General features: G+C 47.0%; 1 protein-coding gene across 5 annotated transcripts; it reads left to right on the top strand.

The window, feature by feature from the left end:
• The first annotated feature begins 6,746 nt into the window (after positions 1 to 6,746).
• Positions 6,747 to 17,635, top strand: ptk2bb (protein tyrosine kinase 2 beta, b). Of its 5 annotated transcripts, none has more exons than XM_057016065.1 (31): positions 6,747 to 6,906; positions 9,593 to 9,822; positions 9,900 to 10,078; positions 10,442 to 10,529; positions 10,610 to 10,689; positions 10,845 to 10,907; positions 10,996 to 11,050; positions 11,126 to 11,266; positions 11,334 to 11,408; positions 11,920 to 12,021; positions 12,097 to 12,214; positions 12,282 to 12,321; positions 12,415 to 12,449; positions 12,555 to 12,599; positions 12,690 to 12,784; positions 12,866 to 12,947; positions 13,022 to 13,122; positions 13,208 to 13,323; positions 13,643 to 13,743; positions 13,851 to 13,940; positions 14,169 to 14,373; positions 14,493 to 14,601; positions 14,677 to 14,736; positions 14,830 to 14,949; positions 15,030 to 15,182; positions 15,423 to 15,458; positions 15,668 to 15,692; positions 15,820 to 15,854; positions 16,014 to 16,148; positions 16,228 to 16,308; positions 16,728 to 17,635. In XM_057016065.1, exons 2-31 carry the CDS (start codon positions 9,631 to 9,633, stop codon positions 16,941 to 16,943), a joined length of 2,973 nt encoding a protein of 990 aa, XP_056872045.1. In that variant the 5' UTR covers positions 6,747 to 6,906; positions 9,593 to 9,630; the 3' UTR covers positions 16,944 to 17,635. The 5 variants fall into 5 exon arrangements, with proteins under 5 accessions (XP_056872045.1, XP_056872049.1, XP_056872046.1 ...); XM_057016069.1 differs by having other exon boundaries at positions 12,693 to 12,784; XM_057016066.1 differs by having other exon boundaries at positions 6,815 to 6,970.
• Positions 17,636 to 17,772: the final 137 nt, after the last annotated feature.

Consider the following 17,772-nt stretch of genomic DNA (forward strand, 5'->3'; position numbering starts at 1 on the left):
ATTCTCAGAGGTAGCTTCTTATTTTTAGACCTTGAGGGTTCTTTCAGGGCAGCAACATTCCCGAAAGTCAACCTCATCTGGGCGTGAAAGATGCCCATCCACATCCACAAATATTTTTTTCAGAAAATCCTTCCTGCTTGGCAAACTGGATTTTTTTTGTGTGTGTGTTTGAAGTTCTCGCCCCACCTTAAATGGGGAAGTGAGTGTTTTCACAGAAAATCAAAGCAGGGACATGTAAGATGACAGAAATAGCTCCAAGCAGCTTATGGGTGGGAGGACGGGGCTATGGCGTGGCAAACAATGACATCAAGATCACCTCCCACACACACACACACACACACACGCGCACAGCCTCTGCTCCCCTGGAGAGGCTCCAGGATTAAATGATGTCATCCCCTAAGCAGCTCTACTGTGGTCACCCTCTGGGACCCCTGGGACCCCACAGGAGCCACCTGCAGTTCATAAACATCATCTACACGCACGCATCGGGGGGGTCAGTGGGAACATCCCCGGCCCAGATGGCCCAGACTGGGAGCGTCAAACCAGTGGCATCAGCATTCCTGAGGTGTGCTGTCAGGGAAATCTGCCCCGGGAATATCAGGTACTTTTTTTAAAATCCAAGGTCAGAGAGTACAAGACTTTTGGATGAGAAGGACAACCTGGCAATTAGGTGTAATGTAATGTTGGATTTGTAGTTTAGTTAATTTGTGACAATTTTTGAAATGGGGGTTAAGGCTCCTGGGAGCGGAACTAGCTCACCGACACTTCAGGTGCCTCAGCTCATCGCCGCATCGTAATTAGCTCTGCGGTTATCTGTGTAGGAAGCATGTCCCAAACAGCCCTGGGGTGATCCACAACAGACCTGCTCGTGTACTGACAACAGTGCATGTCTAATGAGTCCATCAGCCTGACAGCGCGGCGTCCTGGGGGACCCGCCGATCACCTTTGCCAGTGGGTCACAGATGAACATTTCTGCCATCTGCCAACATCTTTACCAAACAGGAGCGTCATTCATTCACTCATTCATGCACGTGTCGCTTGTTTTGGTACATTGGAGAATGAGACATCACCTCTCATTTCCTCCCTGAGCTGGAGTTTTCTGTGAGAGCCCCGTAAAATATGTGCAACCTACGAATGAGCTCACCGCCATATGTCCCCGCCCCATGTCATATATATTAAGATTTCAATAATTGATGCCAGCTCCAGTGAGTCACCAGCACCATTTTAATACATTAGCCATAGCAGTCACGCTAAAAATGGTGCACGTCAGCTGAAATTGTGCCTTTCGGGGTCTAAAAAAACGGTGCCTGTGGAGACGCATGGATGGAATTACTCTTATTATGTTTAAAAGCTGCAGATGGAAAATCTGAAGAGTTTTAACACACATTTGCAGCAAATATTCTTTCTGTTTTTGTACATTTCTGGTGTTGTTTTCGTTGAATTTTAATGATTGGGAGCTTGCAGCACGTAAACACAGCATGTCATCATTCAGTCAGGTTCTTTAATCTGTCAGAATGTACAGGTGCAGCTCCTCCTCCTGCAGGGGGAATCTTCAAACCAGGTCAAATGGGATCGTTTTAATCTCTCATTACAGCAGGAGCGTCAAAACAATCTCTGGCATTTCTCAGGTTGTGCATTCATTCGAATGAAATTCTACCGTTACGCAACGCATGTGTTTTATATCATAAAAATAATTCCACTTAGGCACAGTGTGATGACAGGATTTCAAATAGATGCGCACATTTTTCCAGAGAGAGTGAACAGCAATGTGCCATGTGATACTTCTCCATGCTGTTTATCTGCCATGCTGCCTTGTTGGTGCTGCCCATCTTCCTATTCTACACACACACACACACACACACACACACACACACACACACACACACATTCTCGTATTTCTATACTTCATAGACGCAATACATTACCCAGCTCCCTATCTAACCCTAACTCCTCCGACTAACCCACTACCCCTAACCCTGACTTTAACCTTAAACCAGTTGTTACATCTACCCTAAAACCATGTCTTGCAAACAGACCTGTGAAGTTGTGAGGACAAGCAAAAATAGACCCACTAAGCAAAAATGTCCTCTCTTTGCTAGTAAAACGAGTATCTCGGTACTCAATATGTAGCCAATACAAAGGACACACACACACACACCCGCACGCATGCACGTGCATTTACGGGCAGTTGTTCTTTCTACAGTAACATGTGCTCTGGTTTCTGTCCGACTTCCTCTAAGGTGTGAAAGGGAAGCCTTCTGCGCCCCGTGATTCGAGTGTGTGACACATGAAAAGAGATCATATGATGAGACAGATGCTTATGGTTTCAGAAAGCTCTTTTTGCCCAGATACAGCCGGCGTGTGTGTGCACGTGCATTGGTGTGTGCGTGCGTGTGGGTGGGGGGTGGGAACTTGTTTACGGCTCACACACGCAGCTCTGAGTCCTCTCGACAGGGGAAGAAAGGCAAAACTTGGCAAGAGTGAAAGAGCAGCACACCAGCGGTGAGTTTTCAGGGATAAAAATACTGCCGGTGAGCAGCCTGGAGCTCAGCGCTGAGTCCAGAGGTGCAGCAGCCTTTGGGCTCCAGAGCATCACTATCTGTGGCAATCAGCCCACTGCACTGAAGTAGGTTAAACAAAAAATCTCCACAATATGCAAAAAAAGGAAAAACAGCAAATGCTGGATTAAAACTTTCCGGAGAGCAAATCTTGTCTAACTAAACAAAACTAAACAAAAACAATAACAACACACTGTTTGTCTGTTTTTTAAACGCCTTTGTGCTTGTTTCAAATCCACACCCTGCAGAAGGATTTAAGCTGGAGAAGAACTCTAAGCTTTAACCGCCGACTTTAACGCACAAAGCAGCGCAAAACAGGGCTCGTGTGAAGTCAGGCAACTCTTAAACGAGCAGATTGGTAGAATGAGGAGCTCAGCAAGTGACATCCAGCCCTGCAGCGCGGCAGCCCTGCGCCTGATTGGTCTCAGTAGGCAGAAATCTCCATGCACGCGTGCAGACGTGCATGCTGCAACACAACCGCGGGCTGCGTTGCGACAGAATCCTTATGAAACGCGCTCAAAGTGCATGGAAAAAAAACCCCCAGAAAGCACAGTCTGATCCGAATGCGCGCACACCCACACCCACATCACACCCACATCGGAACACAAGACACCCACACATCATACAGTACCGCGACGGGGGGGGGGGGGGGGGGTTAGTTCACTGCGCCTGCCTGCGCGGTGGCTATTCAAACGCTAATTCTTCCATGCTGTGTTTGAAAGAGGCCGGCCAGCCACCTGCACTGTGCACTGATGCACTGATGAGGGGGTGGGGGGTGGGGGGAAAGGCAAGGGGTGGGGGAGGCAACGGCGGTGGAAGAATGACATCACCTTCCCCGAAATGTCACCATTATCTCAAGCCTCAGCTTAGCTGTCTACAGAGATGACATCATCCTGTTGTCGCCCCTCCCCCACTGTTTGTGCGTGTGCGTGTGTGTGCGCGCGCACAGGCATGAGTGAGGGTGTGCAGCACGGCGTTTTCAAGGGAAGCATGAGTGGATGTTTGTCTGCGCCTCGTCTTTCACGCCTTTCAGACGATAGCGAGCGACATCCCACTCCAGCGATCCTGACAGGCTGTTCAGCTAATGGAGACACAATTACGCTCAGTCTTTCGTGGAATAAAAACAAACACTTTTCACATGTCAATAATAAAAAAAAGAAAAAAAATCAGGGGAAAAAACCCCACAATGTTGCACTTACTGATTGAAAGTCTAAGGAATAGAGCGTCGAGTTCAAGTTCTGCTCTATTAGGCGGCGCTTGTTACTGCTCGGAGGCATTATTTGTTTCTTAAGCTGCCAGTGTTGTGTAACAACAGGGTAATAACACTGACTTTCTCTGCTGTTGCCATCAGGCCTTCATCGTCTGACCCCTCTGTGAGGTCGACCTCTGTCGTGTTATTACACTCTGCTACGACCTCTGCAGCTGACGCTTGTTAAAGCCGGCGACGCATGCCGGCCGTGCCCTCGCTGTGTCCCGGCACTCCCCGAACATTCCCCCATTTAGACGTGTCAGAGGGGACCGGAGGGGGGGGTGACAGGTAAACGTGGCGACTCATCTGGGCGCCGTAACGATGCAGCAGTTTCACCTGTAGGTGTTCCTGCTCCTCCATTAAGAGGGAAAACTCTTGGAAAGTAAAAGAAAGAGCTGAACTGGGCGGCGACAGGATATTTAAAGTTACCCCACCAGGAAAAACCGATTCCGGCATCCATTATAGGCGTGGCTGGTTGTTGTCCCACAAATGTCCCCGGGCGTTAACAATCGCAGGAGTATTGCTGTTGTTTTTGGTTCTAATCTGCTGCCTCTCGAGACGGGAAATGTCCAACTGTGACATGGAGCCATTTCTTTTTAACGCCTCCTCGCATCTCTGTCATAACTGTAGCATCAACTAATGGGGCTCTTCATATTCTTCCATTTTTTTTGGGATGGTCAGTGTGTCTTATGATCAAAAGACATAAAAAAAACACCTGATATTATATAATGTTTTCATGTATAACTGATATTATGGTGTTATAAATGATTTATTAAACCCTTAGTGGCTCTAATCACTTCACAGGAAGGAGCCAATGACACTAAACAGACCCCCTTTAAACATAACGGCCCCTCAGCTTTTGTCTGTGTGAGTCACAGCCTTTTCTTCTGCTTCTGACCAGTCTAACCTGTCTGTGACGACCTGCTGATCTTCAGGGCTTTAGGAGCTTTTTAACCAAACCTTTGACCTTTTACTCTGTCTTTAATTGTATATCATTTGGAACAGCAGCTTTCTGTTTAAAGCGGGATATTCCTGAGCGTTTTAAGCTTGTTTGCTGGGGCCCCTGCTGCTCCCATTGTAAAGCAGGCCAGGTTTATTATCTGCTCCTGGCCCGGGCCACTTCACACCTCAGTGAGCGCTGCGGACCCCTGCTGAGCCTGTATGGAGCCCAGCGGCCAGGCCCCTGTATAAACACCAGAAACTGACACACCTGCTGCCCAGAGCAAACACCTCCCTGTATCTCCTGCGGCGCTCTGTCTCTGTCCGATCTCTTTGTCTTGCAGGTGCCCCCCCGCCCAAACCACCAGCAAGTCACGAGGTGAACAAACAGTGAAAGAGGGAGAAGTCGTGGCTAAACATTACTCAGAGATGTGATGTCTCTGACCTCAGAGGTCACGCTGGAAGAATGTGGACTTAATTACCATCAGCGGGAAGATAAATATTCTAGACATTATTAAACAGACAGATTTCTATGAGGACACGGGGGTGGGGGGTGGGGGGGCTTATAGGATCAAAGCATGCCATACCAACCATTTGCACAGTAAGCTCTCAGAGCGGGGACTTTGGTCGTTAGGGTGGGATGCTTGCACAGGAGTGGGGAGTCATCAGAGCTGTAAAAACACTTCGTCCCTCATAAAACAGCAGCCACAAAAAAGCTGGAGCAAAGTCTCAGGAGAGGTTAAAAATAATATTTGCCCTTTTGGTAGTCAACCACCTTAATGTTCTGGATACTGTAAACACGGCACACGGCTCCATATTTAGGACACTTTAAGATCAGATGTCATGAAGCCCCTAGTGGTCAGAGGCGGAACTGCACAGGAAGAGAACTACTTAGTGTGCATTTTAATTGGATTTTGTATTTTATCATCTACATTTAGATACAAATGATATTAATCCAACAAGAATTGTTTACAGGGTGTTTAAAATGAGTTCAGGATTTTAAATTGACCCCTGAGGGCCCGAGTATCCCAGTCGTGGATTCTTGCCTCCAATGTTGCTGTGCCTCGCTGGGCAGAGGGGTCTGTTTGGTTTGGTCTGGTCCTGACCCAGACTTGAACTCACATAGAGCTGCCACTGCTCTGCACAGATATTCTAAACCCCCTCTGGCTGAGGAGAGAGGACAGACTGAATATAAGATCAGCGCACTTATTTAGTATTCTGCTTCCTCTGATTCACACCATCGTTTGTTGGATCTCTCAGGTCAATGATGGATTTCTGCTGCTGTTTCTCTCCAAGCTTAAAGAAAACCAAACTGTGTTTGGCTGATAAAGCCCTTTTATATTTAATTTGAGGGTGTCATATTTAACCACTAGTGTTATTTACTGGTGTAAACACAAACATTTCTCTCGTGCACACGGTTTATTGATTCATGCAAAATTTCCTTTTTCTGTTGCTGAGTTGGGCATGATCAGTGTAAACTTACACCTAACACATTCACCATCGGTAGTACCAATGTTTATTTGTTTGTTTTTTTACTTAATAACTTATTAGCTTATTCTGTTCATAGGATAAAGTTTAACTGAGTTCATATGAACAGGTGCAGCATTTTTGTTGAAAATGGGCAGGATCTTGATGTCAGCTTATACTCACTGCTACTATTACTAAAACTACTACTATTGCTGCCATTTATACTACTATATCTTTATTGTGGTGTTTTTAAAAGTATTTTTCTGTTGATTGAGTGAACTCCAGTAAACCCATTAAACTCGGATGAGGTATATTTTGTTATGGTCTTCTGCCACCTGCTGGTCACATTGTGTAAATGCAAAGCAATTTATTTAAAAGATATTTGAAAATACCGTAAAAACAAGAGCCTCAATACTTCACGTAGGTTCAAATGATCTACGCTGAAAGTTACTTTTGAAAAAACATAATAAAGTAACTAATGTGAATTCAAGTCACGATCACTCTGCGCCCGAGTGTGCCGAAGAAATAAGGAAGTTTGCCAACCTTCCTGCAGGATTGCAGAGGTGAGAGAGGGAGTGTCTTCCTGCTCCACTACAGAGACAGACAGAGACCGACTGCCAGGCCTGCTCTTTCCCGTCAGGATTGACACTTTCTATCAGGATTTTTATTCTCGTGTGATTCAGTCACAACCAGGTGAGACCAGTGTCCACGCTTGTTCATCTTTATTTCAGCTCAGGTGTTTCCAGCGTCTGCTCAGGTGAGTCCTTTCACACAGAAATGACAACAGGCCTCACATCTGTAGAGGTTACAAACAGGCACACCTGGGCGTATATAACACTTTAAAGTCTGCAGACAAACCTGGGTTTTTTTTGTAATCAGCTACTTTCTTTTTGGTAGCTGTAGTATTTTCAAAGGTAAAGGGCTGGCGATGAGTTACCAACAGCCATTTTCTTTCCGAGAAAGAGAGAAGTGTTTTTCGTTATCAAAGCAAGTCTGTGCAGGTGAAGAGGCAGCCAGCCACATTCCAGCGCCTGGGGTCATGACGTCGCAATATGCAGACCCTCTATGCAACACCGACTGAGCGGCTGCCTGTGCTGACAGCAGAGGCAGGGAGACACTCACATGACAGCACCAGGAGGGGCAAATGGGAACAGGGTTCTTTCCTGAGGTGACGAACGAGAAGACGATTTTAGTGAGCTTTAACAAAGGCTGGAACTGCTGAGCTTCGTTGGTGACTCGTGTTTGACCACAATCGAGACCCGTGTGGTTAAAAGTTCAACGTTGCCCTCTTACAGGCACAGTTTAACTCCCTTTTGGAGCAAACAAACCACATCTTTAGCCTTTCAGACTCGTCCTTTACTCCAACAAAGACAACCAGGTTGTCAGCGGCACCGAAATTCATACATAAGCGCGTTATTTAGCACATTTACTCAACAGTATCAGACATATTAGGATTATGCAAAACAACTCAGGTATGAAGAGCATCAGGACTGCGTGTTATGACACATTCCACTTGGAAAAGGCTGCCTCAGTTCTCCAGTCCTCTGTGGAAGATCCTGAGCAGAAGATGCACATACAGTTTCAGAAATCACCCAGATTACGCAACAACGATCCCCCACCCCCACCCCTCAAGGCGAATCTCTGCTTCAGCTCACTGCCATTTAACTGCCAATGATCCAACCAGTTAAAGCTGAAGAGAGCCGACGCCATCACGGATGCATTTCCACTCAGAAATTTGGGATATTTGAGGTGTGGATGCTTCTCTGCCAGGTTGTGACTTTCTTTTTTTGTGAAGTCTCCGGCATATCTGACACACTCACTCATTCCTGGGGGGCCTGCTTGGTGAGACTTGCCCTGTTGTGAAAGGCAGAAAAGCCCAGCTAACCTCGCAGCGTCCTGATGCGTGTTCTTTAAGGACTCTAGCGCCATATTACCATGCAACAGCGCTGGGATTACCGGAAAACCTAAATCGAACTCGCATGCAGTGGCATTTCTCTCTGAATTGTAATGTAAATCATTGACTTATGGTGTGTTGAAACACCATTACTGCTTAGCAACGTGCTGACACCACTCCCCAATTCATTCGCTTCAAACACCGAACTAAAAAAAATCAAAACAGGCAACAAACTCGACTTCCATCTGTCCACTCTGTTCTCTCCACGGCTCACACAAATGGGCCCGTGTGGGCATTTCTTCGAGTGTTAAAGTGTTAAACTGTGTCCCAGGCGCCCGTCGGCTCTTAACAGACTGGAGGTCACTGGGATCAAACTGTGACAGAGGAAAACACGCCCAGAGCTGCGCCGCAAATCCGTCTGTTTACCGTGTCGTTGGTCGGCCGCGCCAGACCTTCTTTAACTGTTTATGTTCAACACACGGCTCTGCGTGCGCCCGCGCCCCCGCTGTCATTTCTCAGCCGGTTTAGCAATCAGCAACGTGCGTATTCCTCGGGATTATCTCGGCGTTTCCTGCTGATTTACGATGTAAGTGTGCATTCAATCTCCCGCGTGCTGAGATCTGTTTTTCCCTTCAAGATCTCAAACTTCACCTCATCAATCCACTCATGACAGGCCTCCCACACCCAGGTGATGGGAGGACATGCTGGCCTCTTCAGTCCTCTTTCCACACACACACACACACACACACACACACACACACACACACACACACACACACCACACACACACACACACACACACACACAGCCCTGCTGGGGAATTCGTGGCCTCAGGCTAACAAAAACACAACACCGCTCGATAGGAGAGGCACTAGTCCAGCTCAGCGTCCTGACAGCGTGGAGCTTCATTTACCAGCAAGCGCTCAGAAACGTCTTCCCCGTGGACGCTGGCCTGAGGAGGGTAACGGCCGGATCTCTCTCTTATCAGCCAGACATGCTGTGAAAGTTGCTTCCTTAAGTATGCTGTTGGAACTTGCTCTGCTGAGTCGGCGTGTTTTGACTGACAGGGCTGAAGACTCTCGTGAGGAGTGGATACATGGGTTAATCGGTGGTTCGTTGATGTCGGTTCATCATTTGAAATGAAGCAAACGTAGCGGAGATATTTCCTCCTCAAAGTTTGGCGACATGAGACTAAAAATGTGACTCAGGGCATCAGATTATCCCTTTAGAGGCTGATGAGTTGGACTCTTTTGGGGCTCAGATCCCAGCAGCCAAGAATGTATCAGCTTATGTTGCGTAACTGCTCAGAACTCCTTGTGCGGGTCGAGAAGTCATCCCTCTGTTATCCGCAGGGTCGGGAACAGATTTATGTGATGTGTGTGTCTGCGGGATTTCTCTGCTTGACTGCAGTGGAACGACAACGGAACCACCGCATTTGGGTGCAGAGACGTCGATTACAGCTGCTCTTTCTCTGTCTTTTCAAAGAATGACGCGGGTATGATGGTGCCGACCCAACCTTGACCATGTATGAGGTGATGTCTGGTGACACCTTGTCCTGGAAGGTTCCCAGTCCAAGACAAAGTGAGGCCACCCCGGAGTCACACTTCACTGTAGACAGCGAGGCCGTCAAGATCCTCAAAGTCTGCTTCAGCACCAACAACAGCCTGGGCAAAAACTTCAAACTGGTGAAATGTGACAGCTCCTGGCAAGTTAGGGTGAGACCGAGCACGTAGAAACCCGTCACGCGTCCCTTTCGGTGTTTAATAACAGGGTTCGGTTCTGTCTCCTGAAGGCCATCATCCGCTCGATCCTCAACTGCGGTCGACTGGGACCAAACATCAAGCACGTTGGATGCTACGGTCTCCTCCTGAAGCACCTGAAGTCTGATGAGCTTCACTGGCTGCATCCAGACCTGACGGTGGAGGAGGTGGAACAGCGTTACGAGAGCCACCATGTGGAGGCTGAGTGGAGGTACAGGAGCTCCAGAATAACCAGGTTGAGGGTTAAAGGTCAAAAACGGACATCAGAGTTAGCATCTGTGGGGGTTTTATCCTGCAGACCTGGTGATATTATTTTCCTAAAAGCTCATTTTGTAATGAATATAACGAGGTGTCAACACACTGGGGAGGTTACAGCTGCTCAGGCTGTCGTTGGCAACTGGGACGTTACCAGAGGGGAGTGCCAAACACCATAAAAGCTCGACTTTGATAAGATTAGACTTTTATTGGTCCCCATTCAGTTGGCTAATCAGCGCACAGGACTCCGGGGCACCAAAATGACCTTAATTCTGAGTAAAAACAAGCAAAATAATCTTGTTTCCTCGTCCGAACGCAGGTACGATCTTCGCATCAGATACGTCCCCGTCAATTTCCTGGAAAAATTCAGCGACGACAGATCGACGTTACTTTATTTCTACCAGCAGGTAACCAGCGCCACCAGTACCAGCATCTCCTCGGAGGTTTCCACGGCCTGCTTAGACATCAGTGCTTTGCTTCCTGATAGGTTCGCAGCGATTACATGCAGTCTCACGCGTGTAAGGTCAGCGATGGGATGGCTCTGCAGCTGGGCTGTTTGGAGATCAGGTGAGTCACCACATGCCTCACATTCCTTCACTCACACTTATGAAACAGTTTGTCTTCACTTGTGCTGAATTAAGGGTTTAAACTAATGCTCATTCATCAGAATGTGTGTTGGCCTTGGATTTATTTCAACTATCTGACCTGGTTTCCTTGTGCAGGAGGTTCTACAAGGACATGAACGCCAAAGGACTTGAGAAAAAGTCCAACTTTGAGCTGCTAGAGTAAAAAATCTTTTTATTTACAATAATATTATGGCAACGGGCGGTCTCAGTTATTCTAAACATACTGTATTTTCTTGACTGAATGAAGAAAAGAAGTGGGTCTGGACCTCTTCTTTCCTCAACAGCTGATAAACAGCATGAAGGTAAAACCATTTTTACGGTTTGGAAGAGCGTTGAATGTTTGTCAGTCGCTGACGCGTCTCTCTAATGTGGCCCAGTCCAAGCAGCTGCGGAAGCTGATCCAGCAGACGTTTCAGCAGTACGCCACACTGAAGGAGGACGAGTGCATGGTCAAGTTCTTTGAGACCCTCAACGACTTCGTCAGCTACGACGAAGAGGTCTTCCGCTGTGAGCTGGTGGTGAGTAGTGACCTCGTCACCTCCGTGAGCCTCACGGACCGTTTTCTGATCACTCTCCTGTCTACAGCAAGGTTGGAGCCTGGCGGTGGAGCTGGTCATCGGCGGGAGGGGAATTCGCCAACGCACGCAGAAGAATTCAGCAGTGAGCATGTTAAAGATAAAAGTTGAAAAAGTTCTTGTGCTAATTAACCTCCCTGGCAGAATTTTGGTTTATGGAGTAAGTAGATTAATTTAAAAATATGCCCAGACTGAAGAGATAGATAACCAGAGATGCAGTTATGTGGCAAATTTAGCTAAAACGTAGAAGAGAGCTGAATTTTAGCATAATAAAGATTGAAAACAAACAGTTAGTTTAGATGCCTCCAAAATAGACTAAACACACAAAGTAGTTAAAATTATGAGTTTAGCTTTTGCATTGAACCAGAGGAGCTCTATATTCCAGTTTAAAACTTTATGCTAACCTATGCTAATGTGCTAGGTCCAGTCTTGAATGTTAATATTTGGGTGTCTTTTCATCTGACTTGTAGGGGGAAAGCCTCCAGTTACATTTTAGCGTTTAAAACTATTGTTATAAATCAATTTTTACCATTATTTAGCCTGGCGATATACAGATATTTTTATTTTCTATTTTGTCTCTATTTTTTCTACCACAGCCTGTTTTTCTAGCTGACTTCAAACAGATCAAGAAAGTTCAATGCTGGCCTCAGAGCGACGGCAAAGCTCTCGTTCACCTGGACGTTGAGGGGGCCAGACAGGTACGGGTAGCAGCCCCATCGGGCCAGTTTTCTACACTGTGGGTTTGCCTCATCCCTTTCTTTCTGACCCTGCAGCGCCTCTCGATCAACGTACCCGCTGTCTCGGTGGCAGAGAACATGATGGACCTCATCGATGGGTACTGCCGACTGGAGCACGACACAGACGAGACGGTCATTTATCGACCGAACAAAGGTGCGCGTGGGCAGGATTGTTTTCTCTATCAAAATAAACTAGGCTAAACTGCTAACTTGTGTCCCAGATGCCAGTGCTCGAAGTTCCCTTCCTGAGATTCCCTCAGGGTGAGTGTCGAGGCTGGAAATGTCAATGAGGGCAGACGTTTAGTGAACCACGATCTATAAAATGACGTTTTTTAAAATTCCATTTCTGTGCAGGAGCAGTGACAGAAGCTCGATCAGACACAGTATGGGTGAGCACACAGTTTCCTTCTACAGTGTATATTTGTACGCGCAGATCTTAAAATACAGAATTCCTGAATAAAATGCCTTCAAGTTGACAATTTGTTCTGTTTCAGGGTCCGATATCTACTGCGAAATTCTGGATGAAAAGCCAAAATCTGGTTTGTTGAACGCTTATCTTTATATCTTTAAGCATTAATAACTCGGAGAGCCTTTTTTGCGCTTTAACTCATTTAAACGTGGATCTTTAGTAGAAAAGTACGGGATCAGCCGCAGCGACATCGTTCTTGGGCGAATCCTCGGAGCGGGGTTTTTCGGCGAAGTCCACGAAGGGGTTTATAAGAGCGTAAGTTCATCTACTCAGCTGAGGGAACAGTTTCTCCTTCTCCTGATTAGACACTAAAGAAGGTCTCCTGTTAACAAATAGAGTGGCGAGAACATCAGTGTGGCTGTGAAGACATGTAAAGACTGTTCCCCCGACGTAATGGAGAAATTCATGAGCGAAGCAGGTACTCAGGTCCAGAACAGAGTAGCAAGAACATTGGTGGGATTGAAAGCAGTGACTGACTCGGCCTGTTCCCAGTTATCATGAAGAAGCTCAACCACCAGCACATCGTCCGACTGATCGGGATCATCGAGGAGAACCCAGTGTGGATCGTTATGGAGCTCTACCAGTACGGAGAGGTCTGGCACTGCCTTTATCTTAATGCAACGCTGTATCATCTGTTTTTAAAACGGCCTCATCTGTGAATTTGTGACCTTGTTGAAGCTGGGGAACTACCTCGTAAAGAACCAGAGCACGCTGACAAATACGACCCTGCTGCTCTTCAGCCTGCAGATCTGTAAAGCTCTCGTCTACCTGGAAGGAGTCAGCATGGTGCACAGGTGAGAGGAGGAACTCTTTCCTAGCTAAAAACAGCTTCGCCTGTAATTAACCTGTTGCAAACGAGCATCACTCAACTGAAATTTAGCGGCGTTGAGAGCAGATCTGCAGGAGAGAGGGAGGTTTTGATCCAAACGAGCCGCTTAGCAACATCTGAACTCGGTTATTCCTGCAGTTTCCTGTTCTTAAAGAAGAGGAAATTATTTTCTGTCTGTGAGGAAAATGCAGACATTCCTGTTGGGATGCCATCCATGTCAAGTTACCATGGAGACAGACATGTTCACCTGCAGCCCATCGGCGGTTCTTTCCCTGTCGTCACAGAGACATCGCGGTCCGGAACATATTAGTTGCTGCTCCAGATTGCGTGAAACTGGGAGACTTCGGTCTGTCCCGATACATCGAGGATGAAGAATACTACAAAGGTACGAGAGGCGCTCGGCCTTCGGCGCGACGCGTTTGAGATACTCGTTTGGAGAGGAGAACATCAGAAGATCAGCCGGCTGCGTCTTTATCTGCTATTTCTCTGCAGCGTCGGTTACCCGGTTGCCGATCAAGTGGATGGCTCCAGAGTCCATCAACTTCAGACGGTTCACCACCGCCAGCGATGTGTGGATGTTTGGTGAGCGATATGAACCGAGTGCACGTGCACACATGGATCTCAGCCCATGTGAAACTGCATAAATCCTGTAATTTGCTCCATAAATCCTCTTTTGAACTCGGGGAACTAGGCATCATCTCCCCCCCTGATTTGTCTACACATCCAGTTGCTTCCTTTCAAATCCCATGATCAAAAAATAAATAAAACCCAAAACGGTCTTATCATCATGTGTTTCACTGTCACTGACAGCCGTGTGCATGTGGGAGATAATGAGCTACGGGCAGCAGCCGTTTTTCTGGCTCGAAAACAGAGACGTTATCAACCAACTGGAGCACGGGATCAGGCTGCCCAAGCCAGAAACCTGCCCCCCCGCGCTGTACTCGCTCATGACCCGCTGCTGGGCCTACGACCCCGGAGAGAGACCAAGGTTCACTGAGCTGGTGCTCAAGATCAGGTACCACAGAACTCATCCTCCCCGGGTCAAACTGAGTGACGGCTGTCTGATATAATGAGTAATGGCTTTGTTTTTGATCGTATTCTGTTTGAGATGATCGTTTCCCCCCCCCCCCCCAGTGATGTCCAGAAGATGGAGAAGGAGCAGGAAGTGGAGAGAGAGCGGGACCGAGCGCGCTCCATTAAATTCTTTGAGCCCAAGCTCAACTTTAGCGAGCCTCCTCCCAAGGTGGGAAGAACATTTTAGCTGTTTCCGTTTGACGTTTGTGCATGTTTCAGAACATCTTGTAACACTCGCCCGCAGCCTTCGAGGATGAAGCCGGGCCGATTCGGGAACACGCTCAGTATCGGTCTGCACATACAGGTAAATGGCAAGTAAATGGCACTTCCTGTTTCCTCTGAGAGGCACCGGGCAGACTTTCACATGATCTGTGTGTGTGTGTGTGTGTATTCGCAGCTGAATGAGGCCTTATGTGCCAGCTCACCTGACCTGGCCAGCCCAAGTTATCAGTCCCCTCTTGACTCCATGAATGTACTCCCACTGCCCGTCAGGTCCCCTCGGCGCCGAAGCGTGGGGGTAAGAAGGAGGCGGGAGTCAGCTCCTCTTTATTTTAATGCCGTCTGACGCCTCAGATTGGTGTGTTTATGCTCCGGTAGGAGGGCGAGTTTCTCCGAGTGGAGGCGACCAGCAAGGAGGACGCTCAGCGGCTGTGGCAGAGGGAGAGAATGCAGATGCAGGAGACCCTCCGGAGGCAGAAGGAGCAGATGATGGAGGATAATAAGTGGCTGGCGAAGGAGGAGAGACTTCTGGTGGGAAGCCGAGCAACTTTAACTACTCTTAGCCCCTTGTGTGTGTCCGTGTGTCCCCCTGCTTCCACATTCAGCGCAGCCCTGGGAGCTACGCCCAGCGGGGAGTCCTTAAGCCATTTCCAACCGCCCGATCGCTCTCGATGCCGCGCAGTTCTCAGACTGAACGCTCCCCCGATAACAGTTCCAAAGAGGGGATCCATGTCCGTTTTCTATAAAGTGAACCTCCCTGTTCTTTTGCAGGACCCCATGGGATCAGAGGAAAACGTCAGCCCATTGGTAGGTGTCCACACGAACACCAGCACACACCAGGGGCGCAGGGCCCAGTTAAAGGAATATTTCTGTTTAAACACCCACCCATAAACCCTCTGAGCTTTGATTTTTCCTCCACTCATTATATGTACATGAAGTAATTAGACTCAATCTACCTGTTTAATCTGAACGTGTATGATTTCATTAAAATAAGGTTTATCTTTACTTCTTTTCAGGGAGCTGAAGCCACAACCCACAGTGGTAAGCCCGTAAAAAAAGTCCTAAAAGTAAATTTAATTCTGATTCATATTTAATTGGCTCTTCCTTTTCCCCCACCTCTCTTGTCCTTCCTTCTCTCCTTCATGCCGGTCTTCCGTCTGCTCCGCAGCCACTCCGGTGAAGCCACCGCGGCTCACCGCCAAGGTAATTACAGCGGTTCATCTTTACATTATCTCAGAATTTAAATCATATATCATTTCAGATGAAAAAAGACCTGGTAGCAGCTCAAAAGAGTGAAATTGGCCTGGTCTGAGGGGCTTTTTGGCAGAGAGAGGATTGTAATCTTTAAAACTGCTTCTTTAGCCTGCGCCGACGGCTGAGCTGGACCGCTCTGATGACAACGTCTACAACTCCGTCATGGGTCTGGTCAAAGTTGTTGTCCAGTTTAAGAACGACGTCGTCGATCTGAAGCCGGAGCAGTACATCTCTCTCGTTCAGGTTGGGAAATGGTCTGCTGTAAGATACATTTCGATCCCACCGAGTCTTCCAGCTGATTCCCTTTTGGTCTCCTCGGCAGTCAGTCGGGGTGGCGCTACGGGACCTGATCCAGAGCGTGGATGAAATTCTGCCCATGTTACACGAGTCGGTCAGGACTGAGGTACGACCATCCCTCATCCATTTCTCAACTCTGACTTCTTATTGGAGGAAATGATAAATCTCACTTTTAGATTTCCCCTAATGAAGTGATTTTTGATCTTCCTTATTTTACACAATGAATTGTTGATCTATAAGTAACTTATTAATGTAAATACTGACCCGGGTCCCCCTGGACAACTATAATCTATTACATCTGTCTTTGTATTGTTCACCTGGCTGCCACTGTAAAGGACTTCTCACTATTAGGAAGGTAGAACAGGTTTAAGAGCAGGGATTCAACTCCTGCAGTTTGCAGGTTTCGCCCACGGGGGCGCCAAATCTCACACACTCGATAAATTAATAATCTCCAACGATCAAACGCTGCGCTATGCACCATGAATTTCACACAGATGATTTAAAGCATCGGTCTCCTCACTGCAGATCGAGGGTACCGAGAAGCTGCTGAACAACGACATGGCGGAGCTGATCAGTAAAATGCGGCTGGCCCAGCAGAACGCCATCACCTCTCTGAAGGAGGAGTGCAAGAAGCAGATGCTCTCCGCAGCACACACCCTGGCAATGGACAGCAAAAACCTGCTGGACGCTGTGGACCAGGCCAGAGTCAGAGCCAACATAGCCAAACCAGCGGAGCAGTAACAGACGCTCAGTTTACACAAGCTCACATACCGTACAACTGGTCAGGAAGTAAACTTTGGAAACATTTTTGGTCAACTCAAGCTTAAATTAAGACTGTCTTTGAGAAATTACACCCATTGAGTGTGTGTTGTTAATTTTATTATGATGCTAAAAGCTATTATACAGGAATTGTTGGCATTAAAAAAGTGGCTTGACGATGGATAATGTTAGAAAGGCCTAATCACTGGTGTCTTCATGCACTTAAAACCAACTCAGTCACACAAACAGCTTTTATTATTAATATGTTATCCTTTTTTAGTAGTAAAAATAATATTAGAATACCATTAAATCAATCAGACTGGAGGTCTTATATTTGCCCCGTGTGTCAGAGGGGAGGAGTGTATTCCTCTATACTACAGCCTCCCACCAGTGGGTGTTTCTCAGTTACAGTTTCCTAACTAATTTGTATCCTCAGTATTTGATATTGTATATGGGATGCTGTGAATTCATAAACCTTTAAATCTTATGAGAGTGAGTTTGGAAATGTAAATAGAAAGTATGTGTTGGCACAATGGACCTAAAAAAAAAGGAAAAGGGAATAAATGAGTAAATGTTTACTCCTTCAGAACAGCCTGGTTGGAACGTCTCAGTTTCCTTATACAAATACTTTTCATTAAAATATCCTATGAAATAAACATGACCATCAACGCACAGTCCCTGGTTGGTGTTTAATGGGATTATTCGCTGTTTCACATCATGTTTGTTACAGCGTCACGAGCAAATTAACAACAGGTGAATTTGTAGTCAAGAGAGAATCTGTGGGTCTTTCACACGACTGGTTAAATGAATC

This window comes from Takifugu flavidus, chromosome 19 (assembly GCF_003711565.1).
Source record: "Takifugu flavidus isolate HTHZ2018 chromosome 19, ASM371156v2, whole genome shotgun sequence".
NCBI classification, from domain to species: domain Eukaryota; kingdom Metazoa; phylum Chordata; class Actinopteri; order Tetraodontiformes; family Tetraodontidae; genus Takifugu; species Takifugu flavidus.

Bases quoted from the DNA above. Each gene is read 5' to 3' on its own strand.
- ptk2bb (XM_057016065.1), top strand. From the start codon at position 9,631: ATGTATGAGGTGATGTCTGGTGACACCTTGTCCTGGAAGGTTCCCAGT. The intron at 12,450-12,554 runs GTGAGCACACAG...GTTCTGTTTCAG, and splicing joins CTCGATCAGACACAGTATGG to GGTCCGATATCTACTGCGAA. The intron at 13,123-13,207 runs GTCTGGCACTGC...ACCTTGTTGAAG, and splicing joins AGCTCTACCAGTACGGAGAG to CTGGGGAACTACCTCGTAAA.